At 37.5% G+C, this 12513-nt stretch overlaps 1 protein-coding gene across 7 annotated transcripts in view; it reads right to left on the reverse strand.

The window, feature by feature from the left end:
* The window catches only part of LOC103467448 (ERC protein 2), a 154204-nt gene that overhangs the window by 127652 nt on the left and 14039 nt on the right, over window positions 1-12513 (reverse strand). For 5 of the 7 annotated variants that reach the window (XR_014088222.1, XM_081609059.1, XM_081609057.1 and 2 more), the window contains 3 exons: window positions 6660-6815; window positions 3428-3520; window positions 2508-2675 (listed from right to left, as the gene is read on the reverse strand). Coding sequence is in view for 6 of the 7 variants with exons in the window: in XM_081609059.1 (XP_081465185.1) it covers window positions 2508-2675; window positions 3428-3520; window positions 6660-6815 (417 nt within the window). In the remaining variant the exon portion in view is untranslated. The remainder of the gene's footprint in view (window positions 1-2507; window positions 2676-3427; window positions 3521-6659; window positions 6816-12513) is intronic. The other 2 variants (XM_081609060.1, XM_081609062.1) reach the window with 2 other exon arrangements.

A 12513-nucleotide genomic window follows, 5' to 3' on the forward strand; every position in this document is an offset into this window, starting at 1 on the left:
AAAGTGGGGGGAAGAAATGCCACTTCAATAGCAAGAAAAATTACTCGAGACCGGAGATGAGAAGCAAGTAATCAGACCTGACAACGTGTTTTTCTGTGCTTATGGGGTTGTGTGTGCACAGCTGTATGTTTGTGTATTTGTGATCTGGATCTAATTACGGGTCCTCGGCATTGGCCTAAGAGAAGTGAGAAGAAATGGCAAAGAATGCTGTGATGCACCCAAATCAGAATTATTTTAGCTGTTTCTCTTCTTACCCTGAAATCGCAGGCCAAACCTCAAAGAAACATATGTGCATATTCAATGATATGCTAGTACATGTAACACTTATTCCAGTTCTGGTATTATCATAATGATAATACTCTAAACTGATCCCACTAAGTAACAGTTATTTAACATTTAGAGTAGAGTATGTCAAATTTGTAAATTTTTCAAAAACATTTTGCCAAAAACGTTAATCAAATAGACATGTTTTTCAAATTAGAAAGGGTATGGAAAATATAGTGTGAATACAACTGCAATTGTAACAGTGTTGATCCAACCTAGCAAAACAAAGCAATATGACTCTGACAAAAATACGGCAGGTGGTGGGAGAACATTTTTTGTGCCATGAAACCACAAAAATATGAACAGTCTATCCTCCTTCTGTAGGCAATTTATTTTCTTAGCAGCTTTATAAGGTTTACAAAAGGACCGCTGGGGTGACAGCTGGCTCTACAACACTTCTTTTCTCATTATAAATTCCAGTTAAAACAATGAAGGAAAATATATTTTACCTTACTTTACTATAAACACCATTGCTTGACAACTGGCGGCTTCCTCGTGTAGCATTTTCACAATTTAGGTTTCTTTTATGTGTATAAAATGTATTTTGCAGGGTTCAAAAAAGTGATAAAGCGACCATGCAATACAATGTTGACAGACAGAGTTGTGTCAATATATAAAAATAAAAAAATTAAATACCTACAAAGCTTAGATGACTATGATCCAAAGACTTACTTATAAAGCTCTGAGTACTAAAGAATGGAAGGTCCTGGGACCGGGGCTGTACATGCAAGATATTTTCCACAAACTAGTGATTAATGATTAGTAGATAGCATGTCCTAACTTTTTTCTCTGATAGAATAAACTTGCTGTTGAAACAAGGTCAAATACTAATTTCATATGACTGTAATTCTTGGAGATTGGGCTCAACCCAAAGAAGCTACAGGAAGCCCCATCTTTGTGAGCACCACCTACAAAAAGGAATGATGAGATCAGGTGCCTTGCATGTTGGGTGGCAGGTGAGAGTTTTGGCCTTGGAGGGATAATGACTAGTGGCATAATCTGGCTCCAATGTTCTACTTTAGCTAAATCATTAAAGAAAAATAGTGAGCATGAGAATGATGTGAAAAGGGATTGTAATGTCCCTGCTTTCAACTCCATTTAAAATCTCTGAACAGGAACTAGATATATCTCCAAAGTTGGCCTTTATTTTCATCTCAACACACCTGCTCCTTTCCGTGACCACATTCTGAATGGTTGATTGGAAAAAGCTGTGCAGAGACAAAATGATGGATGAATACTTTTCGAAGAATTCACAATTATAAGTCTCAGTGCAGCAGGTGTCTCCAGAGCAAAATTCTGTCATGGTGACAAACATTTCTTGAAATTGCAACGTTGCTTTTAAGGCTGGTAAACACGAACACACAGAAAACCACCCACTGAAAAGTATTTATTTTAAGTATGATGTATTCAGCAAAGAGCAAAAGCTGAAATCCTTTGCACATGTATCAACAATTAAGCCTAATTTTGGGTCAAATTGCTTCCTGCGATGAAAAGTGGACATAGTTAGCAGGCTGCTCTCAACTGCCAAACACTGAGATATGAAGTATCAGTTTCAAGTCAAGTGGGTGACAGACGGAAAAAATGCAAAATGGTCAAATACACACTCAACACAAACATTTCACATTCATGCTACTCCGCCACTCCACACTCAAACCCTTTTCCTCCCTAAACTGGTGATAAAATTATTAAAGGTAAAGAGCCTTTAACACTTCAAACATGAGCAAAAGCTGCCAGTTTTCTTCAGCCTGCTGACTGACCCACCCACATGTACAAACGTGGTGGTGTAGAAAATAGCTTTCCACCCACCTCTGTATGCCCATAAGATAAGCAGAAAAGGCTTGTGGAAAAGTTGAGAGTCAGGCCAAAATACACTGAAGCATCTCAAATTCAACCATATCACTGTCTCACCTCTAATTTTGCATGAACAAACAGAGGATTTTCCCTAAATAATACATTTTAACTTAAAAAAACAACAACCAGTAAAATAGGACAGCACAATATTAACACTTAAAATGGAACACTTGATTGCTGCTGATAACTAATAACTTCAAATTCTTCCAGAATATATTAGTAACATAGCATTTTGAAGTTTTCTTTCTAGAAGTGTTTTTATTTCTGTTGCAGAAACTTGTGCATATCAGCATTTACATTCTATTTGCACTAAGTAATGTGGAAACACTCACCTCTGTCTGCAGTGTGTTGGCGCGCTGCTCCTTGGCACTGAGCGACTCTTTTAGCACCTCGACGTGTTGCTTGTAGTCCGAGTTCTGATTGGTCAGTGTTTCTAGTTTGGTTTGCAGGGCCTGCATCTCTGAGTCCTTCCTGTTCAGCTCCTGCTTCAGCTGCTCTATCTGATAATCACACAAAACAAAATAATTTTTTTACATTTAAAAAAATCTAATTTTAGTGATTTCTGAATGAAGAGGAAGACATAATATATTTTCCAAAGCTTACCCTGAACTTAAAAAAAAAATCTATTTATTACAACACCCAGGAATTTTAAAAACACAATGTGTCAAATTATATTATAGCCATTCAATATTATAATGCTATTACAACCTTACTTGGGAGTACTTGTTCAGTTGTAGTCAAATACTTAGCTGGACAGCCGAAAAGCAGAAAGTCATCAAGGGAAACAGATTCACTGGCTTACAAAAGTCATAGATACCATAACACCACACAGCAAATCAAATCCACCAACAAAGGGAGGTTTCTCTGCCGAGTAGACCGATGTACTGGAATCTGACTGGTGCCAGAACTGCACAAAGTCATTTTAAAAGTGAGATTTCTCAAACTGAGTAAGCAGAGTTCACCACATAAAAATAAAAGTCAGACTGAACCACACCACGTGTAAAAACCTATAGGCACAGAATGATCCCCAAGGACCCATGAAGGTAAAACAGAGGCACAGTAAACTGTGAAATTAGGAAAATGTTTGCCAGGCGACCTCAGAGAGGTGACAGGATGAAACATGAAGTGCAAAAAATTATTCAGAGAGGAAGCACAAGACTTGATGTTTAAATTTAAAACGGAAAGCAGACATTTTAAACATTAGCCAATGAAGGAAATGATCTAACAGTAAAGAGGCTAATAAAATGAGTACTTCTTCTTGTTCTGTGATCCAAGGCAGTTGAGTGGGCATGAGGAAGGTAGGAGCTGGTCTGATGGAAGACACACATGGTGACAATGTCTGCTCCTACAGAAACACAGAGACAAGACGACAGCAACTACTAAGCTAAAAGTCTAATTGTGTGTGCAGGTACAATCTTCTGAATCACACAGCTAAGACTTTTGAAGTAAACCTCTACAAAAGTAGCTCAGCCACTTAAAGAACTCAAACTATGTTTCTCAATAGTTTTATAGCGTTTGACCAGATCAATGTTCAGAGAGGAAAACAGGGAAGACAGGGACGATGCCTTCTCCGGTTTCTTTAACAGTTGCACCTCAATGGCAGTCACCACCACAGCTGAAACACCAGGAACCCAAACACTTCAAGGATATAGAATGAATCTGTGCAATGCTGCATGTGTGGCAACTTTCCGAATCTCTGTGTGACTGTACGCAGAAAGATGAGACACCCAAAAGCAAGCTAGAGCCATCACTGTGATGTATATCGTGGGTGAAGAGAGAACTCCCCTTCTCTGTTCCTCTGCCGTTGTAAGCTCACATTCATCTGTCAGAGCCCCATTCATAAAAACATCTCTTTTATGATTGCATCTGGAACTTCCCCCGATGCAATGACAAATGGGCCCATACAAAGAGCACCATTAATGAGTCCGAGAGAAACCTTCTCACATGTAGCACGATTCATCGGCCTCAGCCATCAAAGTAGAATAAATAGCCATCACGGCCATATGGACAGAAACTCTGTGAAACTTGAGACCTAATTCCAAACAAGGATTCTGACCATATGTTAAATGGATTGCTTTAATAACATACTTTTTCAGTGTGATAGACCACTGAAAACATCTTAAACCAGAGGCCACATTTATCCGTTTAAACATGTTTCACATAGTGCGCTTTCTGCTACAGATACAAAACTGATGACACATTCTACACTCTCCAAAGATTTATTTTCCACTGAGTGACCTCTCCAACCTATGGAATCTCCAAAATATTCTAGTGTCTGTTTAATTTTGCGTATGTCATCCAGTGCACATTTGAATGCAAGTAGAAAATCAGCAGCCAGCCATGCAAAGAGAAATCTTTCTCAAGCCTTAAGTGCAGAACAGCATGATTCACAGAAAGCCGATAGTTCATGAGTGTGTTCCATCAAACATGTTATCTCTTTAAACAGGAGAGACCTGATACCACTCTCGCCCCCAAAAACACACACACGCACAAATTATTGTGTATCTGCCTTGTGTTTCTTAGGAATACCAATACTTACTTCCCAGAATCATATTTAATGAATCTGACAATATAGGATATATAACGGTCTCTAGCTATTCCAGGCTGCCACAGTTTCTTTTAGGGAAAGTTACAAAAAAAATCCTTAGCATAAACCAGAGATGCCATAATCATTAAATATTTGTGCCACTGTTACATAACTTGCACACGCTCTGCTCAAGTGTCTCAGCAGTTGCTCAATAATTAATCTCAGAGTACACTATTTAGATGCTCTGCCTGCACTGATGAGAACTACCTAATGCTGGCAAACTTAAAGAGGCTCCAAGTTTTCACCTCACAATTATTGGAAACCGTAAAACCAGACACTGACTTCACAGTCAGTGTGAACTGATTATGTCCTCAGTAGCACTGTGCATATTTTAGACCAGGGCTCTTCAAATCCAGATCTCAAGGGCCGGTGCTTGCCAACTTTTAGATGTGCTCCCGATTCAAAACACCTTAATCAAACAGCTGTCCTGATTATTTGACTCAGGTGTTTTGAAATAGAGGCTGGTTTTGAGGTTACCTCCAGTCCAGCCTGATGAAAGGCTTTAGGCCTTTCATTCCAATGCACAGAAGCCATTCAAAACAGTGGTACACACACCATGCAATTCGCCTGCTGAAATTAAAACCGAACCTCAGAATAGGGAAAGAAAAAGAATTTAAGTGACTTTGAACATGTGATTTCAGAAACTGCTGAACTACTGGGAATATAGAAACATCAGTGAGTGGCAGTTGTTTGGACAAAGAGTCCTTACCAACGGGAGACCACAAAAGAGAATTTGTACAGCTGGTGTGAGGAGAAAGAAAAGCAACATTTGTTCAAATGTCTACTTGTTACAACTAAGGTATGGGCAATACCAAATAAGAACATTCAATGTGTTAAACCTTGAAGATGACAACAGAAGGCAATGAAAGAGAGACTGCAATTCGCATAGTCTCATCAAAAATTTAAAAAATATTCCCTGGTCAGTTAAGTTATTCCAGCTGCAACAGTTTAGACATTAAGGTCAGAATTTAATGTACACAACGTGAAAGCATGAATCCATTCAGCCTTGCATGAGTGATTTAGATTGGTGAGGGTAGGATAATTGTGAGATATTTCCTTAGCACACTTTGGGCCCATTTCAGCTCACTGAGTATTGCCTAAATGCTCAGTTGGAACGAATGTTTCTGACTATTGTTTGTGACAACACTACAGACCTCCAGCTAGAAAATGCTGAGTGTCCTATTCCAAAGACAGCTACACCTCAATAGTGTATCTTCAGTCAGAGGCACTCACTAAAACAGACAACTACTGGAGATCACTTCAACCCATAGCCAAAAATATCTACAGACTTTTAAAAGAAACTTGGAGAACATATGTTGTAGCAACACTTAATATCCCTTTAGAATGAACAAAGTATTTGCTAAATTTGAATTTAATTGAGTCAAAAAGCATCAACAATCTCAAATTGTATTCTTAAGTTTCTTGTACACCAATGGGCTCCATGGTAGAGTCATCCATCCTGTAGAATCTGGTAAAACAAAAGAGTCACATCATGGATGATGGAACTAGATGATGCTTGCAAATTTGGACCAAAATATCGATGGCGTGTTCCAGATACATAATAGCAAATCTTGCTCAATGAAATTAAGTTCTGAAGGCAGGAGGTTTGTCAAGCTCTACCCAATAGACACTGGATATACTATACACACTCCATACATCACAAAACATCATGTTTCACAAAATGTGTTTCATTTCTTCACATCAATTCCCACATAAAACGTGATTTTCAATACATCATAAAATGGCAAGACAATAGCTCAACAGAAGCCTAAAATAACCATATATTAGAGAAATATGGCATGCTTATAAACAAGTTCTCATGCACTAATGATGTAACATGCATCACTCAAATCATGCAGCATGACGCCAGCTGGTGTGGCATGCAAAGAGTTTCTACCTTAGTTTTCATAAATTTAGAGTGGCTCTTGTAGACTTCCACCTGCTTGAGTTCATCCTGCCTTTCATCAGGGTGCAACAGGCCGGTGGTTTTTAGCATCTGGACCTCATCCTCCAAGTCTCTGATGTTTCTCTCCAGGGAAGAGATCTTGGTGTCCTGCACCAGCAAAGGTATTTTTGGCACAGCGTCAGAAACTGGTAACTACTAATACACCAGCAGGAATAGGGCTCAGGCATAAGATTTTATCACAGAAGAGTCTAAGATGAAAACTATCCAAAGTGATTTGGATAGTTTTATACAAAGGAACTTTTATCTGTGCAATGCTGCACAGATATGGAACTTTTATACAAAGAGAGCAACGAGGATAACGAGTTGAAATTACCCTTAAGAATAAAACATTAGCAAAAAGCGTATGGATTCTGTTTTCCAAACAGAAATATGATCAATATTAGGTTGTTTATTTACAGATGTCAGAAGGGGTCCGAATAGTTGCTTTATATAAACTATTCATGAATTCAAATGGCACAGCAGGTTTACATAAACCCATTATAGATGCTGTATAATCATTCAATCGTGTAAAAAAAAACAAAAAAATTAAAATTAAATAAAATCTTTAAAACCAAAAATGAATAAATGTAATTCGTGATCATAAGTGTTTGTAAATTTTTGATCACAATTTTCCAGCCCAGTGTCATATCAAAATTTTAGCAAAAATAGATAAAAAATAAAAAATCAAAGATGAATGTATACATCTGTGAACAGCTCAAGACAAAAAATAAATGAGTATCCATGATTGAACAGTCTGTCATGGACAGCTCTGTCATGATCTTGTATAATTGCATGGATTTAGACAAGCGTTAAACTCTAAACCTTGAAAAAGAAGAGAAACATAATTAAGTAACTGGAAGCAGACTGCACAGTGCCATCAGCACGAACCACAGGCAGAGATGTAGACATTTGACCACTATTACATCCTCTGACATCAGCCCTGAAAACCACACAGTGATGCATATGTTTCTAAAAGCACATGGGCAGAGCAAGCAGGAACACATAAAGGTCCATATTATGTTACTGAAACAAACATACTAGAGTGTACAATTGGACAGAAGTTTTTTGGATAGCCAGGAAAACAGTAACACACTAGTTATGCTCTCTGCATTATATATTATATGTCTAACTTCCATTGGAAGATAAAAAATAAATAAAAGGCTTAGCAAAGACAAACTAATCATTACTAAAATTAACTTGACATACAGAAGGATGGCTGTCCATTTAAAGTTGAACTCCAAAATATCCAAAAAAAACAACAACAAAAAAACAAGCAATGGTAGATGACACTGCTGCACCACAACCCAGAAGGATTAGGGAAAGAGGTTAAAAGTCATAACAGAAAACAGTTGTCTATGTCAAATGAACTAAAACATAAACACATGAGCGCTAATACAGTACCTGCCAGATAACATCAGGATCAAAACAGAAAGAAGCGTTCGTGTTCTGCAATTATAAAGCATAAATTTGCACATCTTAAAATAAGCAGCATAGTAAAGACTAAAACAAAGAAAGGTCAGATATAGAGGAATTTTAATAAGCTGGTTAAACGAGGTAAGTTTTATACTAGCAGCGTCGCATCTATTTTTTTCCGCTTCAAGTGTCTCACGGGCCTTTCTGCTTACATTTCCAAATAACTCTGCCAGATTTACCTTTTCTATTTGCTATTTCTAGTTGCTTTCTGTGTACAACCCTGCTGGGCTCTTAATAGGTGGAAAAGTCACAAAGTATGTGTAAAAAATAACTGTGGCTTTGAGGTAGGGAAATCACTTTTGGAACAAGTGCTTTGCTGAAGGAACACTAAATTGTGTGTGGGGGGGATTACTCAAAGACACATGTGGAGTCAACTGCATTTTTCACAGCAGTAACAGCTTCAAAAGGCTGAGATGAGAGTGAAAGCTTCCATATGTGACATTTGAAACAAATTGAATAAGTGCTTAACTCTGCATGGGCCAATATTGGACTTTGGGCATTGTGACTATAGTAAGGCACGATAGGATGATATTCATTTAACTGATAATCAGGATACAATGCATGCACTGTATGTGTTGGCATTTGAAGTTAATGCAGATTTTCTACTCTATTCAGGCTGAAGCAGGAGCATGCAACAGAAGAGAACTGCCGTCACAGATAATGAAAATAAAAGAAAAAGAAAACAACCTCGCTCACTGCCAAAAGGAGAACAGACTAATGAACTAACGAACTAACGAACAGCTGAGAAGTGGGATACTATCACTGAAAATATTGCCTTCTTGTAGATTTTCTCAGTCCTACCTTCATATCAATGACAGTTTGCAGAGTTCTGGTCTTAGCCGGATCAGCCTGGAGCTGGTTACGCCGATGGAGCTCCGGGGGAGGGACCCGGTAAAAGCAAGCCTGGCGGCTCATCATCTTTAGCTTTTTCTAACACCCACAGCTTCAAAGCCACTTGCAAAGAAACACTGATAAATCTCACTGGCTCCTTCCTTTTTGCTCCTCAGGTTATGTTTTCTTTAGGAATGTTATAAAATCCATTGCTGTGCTTCCATAGAGAGTCAATAAAACTTTTCCTATGATCTCTAGTCTAGTCCCTCATGCTGTACTCGCCAAAGGATGATTTCTATACCAAGAGGCTGGACGGATTTTTCTGCCAGGTCTATATAATTTTCTTTCTCTGTTTGCTAGCGGGTAGTAGGTTTAGGTTTAGGTTTAGGACGAATGAATCAGTCTCGATCACCCTTTTTGGCATAAATCTCCAATTTTTTTTCTCCCACTTGTTTTTACTGTCTCTCTTGCAGATGTCTCTGGCATGCTGAAGCTTGTGCTAGGCAACAGTTTCTGCCAGCACATGCGCTAAGCTTTTTCTATCAATAATTAATGGTAGCACTGACCTGCAGCAATGCCTACACAAAACCATGAACGATACTCAAGCTACAGGCACAGACAAAACCGCACATCCTGGCACATGAAAAGTTGCTTTGAAAATGCCTTACTACTCCACTGTTTCATAGAGATTTTAATACAAACTGTGACAGCACCAACACAAAGTGCATTCAATTTTAAAGGGAAGACATCTGTTACTTGAACAGTTATATTTTTTCTGAATACATTTGCATTCAATAAGGAGAGTACATGCAAACCTTTCTTGAAAAGATTACACAAACAAAATCAAAGGTATTCAGACAAAGATACCAGAGGTAAGGACTTAAGTTACTTGGACTAGGACAGAGGAATGAGTTTGCCATAAGTTACCTAATCTATCTGTCAAAGTCTGTGCATACATTTTACGTCCTTCAAAATGTTCTCTCTCAGAGAAGGAAATTAAGTCAAGAGAACACGTCATCTAAGGCTACGTCTCTGTTCCGTATGTGTCAGAGCTGAGGACATGGACAGAACAGGACCAAATATAACACTACAACACTGACTGAAGGATATGGTAAAAAAAGTTCAATTCTGGCCTTGAAGCAATGGTGTTAAGTGTGCCAAACACAAAACACATCATGCAGTCACGTAAAAAACATAACAGAACAAACAATGAAATGAGGAATTTTAAATTAAGGATAAAAATTTTAAATAATCTAATGTTGAAAAGTATTCTAAAGCAGAAAACGTCCAGTTTAAATGAAAGCTCATCATTTCAACAAAGGGCATCATATTTCAGTTTTAAATACTGATTTTTATGCACAATGCTGAAAATGCAAGGAGCCTCAATATCTGTAGTTGCAAAATGGGTTCAAGTCATCAGTCCTCCTCCAACATCATGTTTGACATCTGTTTACAAGGTTCTTGCTGTTAGGCAGTGTTTGCACCAAAAATTTTGCACTATATTATAAATAAATTTGCTAAATTTGATCTGAATCAAGCAACAGGGCATTAGAAACAAAATATATGGATATAGAGAGCAATGCAAAGTGCACATGGCTAAATTATTCAATAAGTACAATATACTTTGCCATCAATGCCAATCATAAACATCAAGCCAGAAACATTTCTTAGAATTTTATCCATTTGTTCTCCCACCATCATCCACCCACCCACTTTCCACAAAGCACTAAAGTGGACCACAACCAAATACTTTTCATACAAGCTTTTATTTTAAAACAAACTGTAGCACTGGTCAGCTAAGCACTTGGAAGGGGAAAATGATTTATTGTTTAATGTGTAAGACTGTTACATCAATCACAAATTTTATTGCAACTGCATGCTTGGCTTCATAACCATAACAGACTATTACATATTTATTTACGTTAGACCTTCACTTGCAATTTATACGTCTCAAAAGGGAGACAGGACTTAAATATATAATTGGTTTACGTTGCTGCTTGCCCTATAAAATAAAAGAAATATTCTAAACGTTACAAGCAATAAACTATAACTGAATATTTGCACTGTTAAGCAATCAGTGAATCCTTACTTCAGACACACGAGAGATTTAAAACATACAGAGTCAGTAAACGTACTCCTGAGCAGTTTGTCAAGACAATCGTAAACTCAGAAGAAGTCTGTCTTCCTGAGAAACAAAGAATGGCTGCAAGGCCTCCAATCACTAAGTGACAGCAGTGCTCAAGCTAATCAACATGCTCCCTGTTCAACCCAATAGAAGAAGTAAGCAACACAGTCACACACATAGACATTATAGAGTGTGGTATGTAATGTGTATGGTAATACCATTGTTTTGGGTGATCTAGAGAAGTTTGTGACAGTGCAGCGGCAGAGGCAAGTGATGATAGTCGACAGAAAAGACAAGGAAATACGATGAAACCTAAATAACCCTTACGCATATCATGCTCCAAGTTGGCCCAAAAAAATTTACTATAACTTCAGAATTTTCAAACATTTAAGTTTATAGAAATGTAACAATATTAAAACACCACATCTCGTATGTGTTTGATATAAGGTACAATGTTTGTATAACATACATTAATTACAAAAACATCCTTAATCGTTGAGGTACCCCAAAACTTGGGGCTCTGGACTACTTTCCCTGTAAGCCCTTAGATTTACTGTGAATGCAAAGTTTTGTCCATATTTCATCCCTTTTAATAAGTTAAAATAGAACCAAGTAGCAAATGTTAAATAGCTATATACCTTTTTGAAAAAGAAAAAGCTAATGAAGTTGACAAAAAAAAATGTTTAGAATGATGCCAGTGATTCGTACAGATAAATAATAATAAGTAAGATCAAGTTCTCAATAGTTTTTCAATTAAGGGGAAGTTGCTAAAAAAAAACAAAAAAAACATATTCCATATGCGGGCATAACATAAAATAATTGAGAACCACTTGTGTAAGGCATGAGTAGAGAAGAATGTAGACCTAAAAAGGCACCAACCAGGACAAGCTTTCTATCAAGTAAAATAAAACAAAAAGGAGGAAATAAAGAGAGAAAGAAGAACACTAAAAAATAGACATAATCAAAATTAAGAGTAAGAAGTAAGCAAAAAAAAATAAAAAATCCCAAAACAGACTGAAAAAATAAGGATCTGCTGACATGAACTTCCAATTTCAACATGTTAGCACCGAAGAGTTTAAAAAGCAACATTTCTGAAGCTTCATCAATGTTTTCGGAGGAAAGAGCAGATAGAAAGGAGCTGCCAAAACAAGCAGAGCAAGTTTTGAAACCAGGGGAGTCATAAGTGCTTGCTTGCTTCTTTTTAACAGCAGAGCAATATACTCAACCTTCCTGATCCCACACTGAGTGAGATGTCTTCACATGAAATAGGGACCCTTACTCTATTTAGAGCCCCTACAGAACATATGACAACATCACTATATGTAAGAATATATAAATGCCAAAGCAGAAATCTCACAGTCAGAGTGTATGTTTATG

Source organism: Poecilia reticulata, chromosome 7 (assembly GCF_904066995.2).
Source record: "Poecilia reticulata chromosome 7, P_reticulata-male-v2, whole genome shotgun sequence".
Lineage (NCBI taxonomy): Eukaryota > Metazoa > Chordata > Actinopteri > Cyprinodontiformes > Poeciliidae > Poecilia > Poecilia reticulata.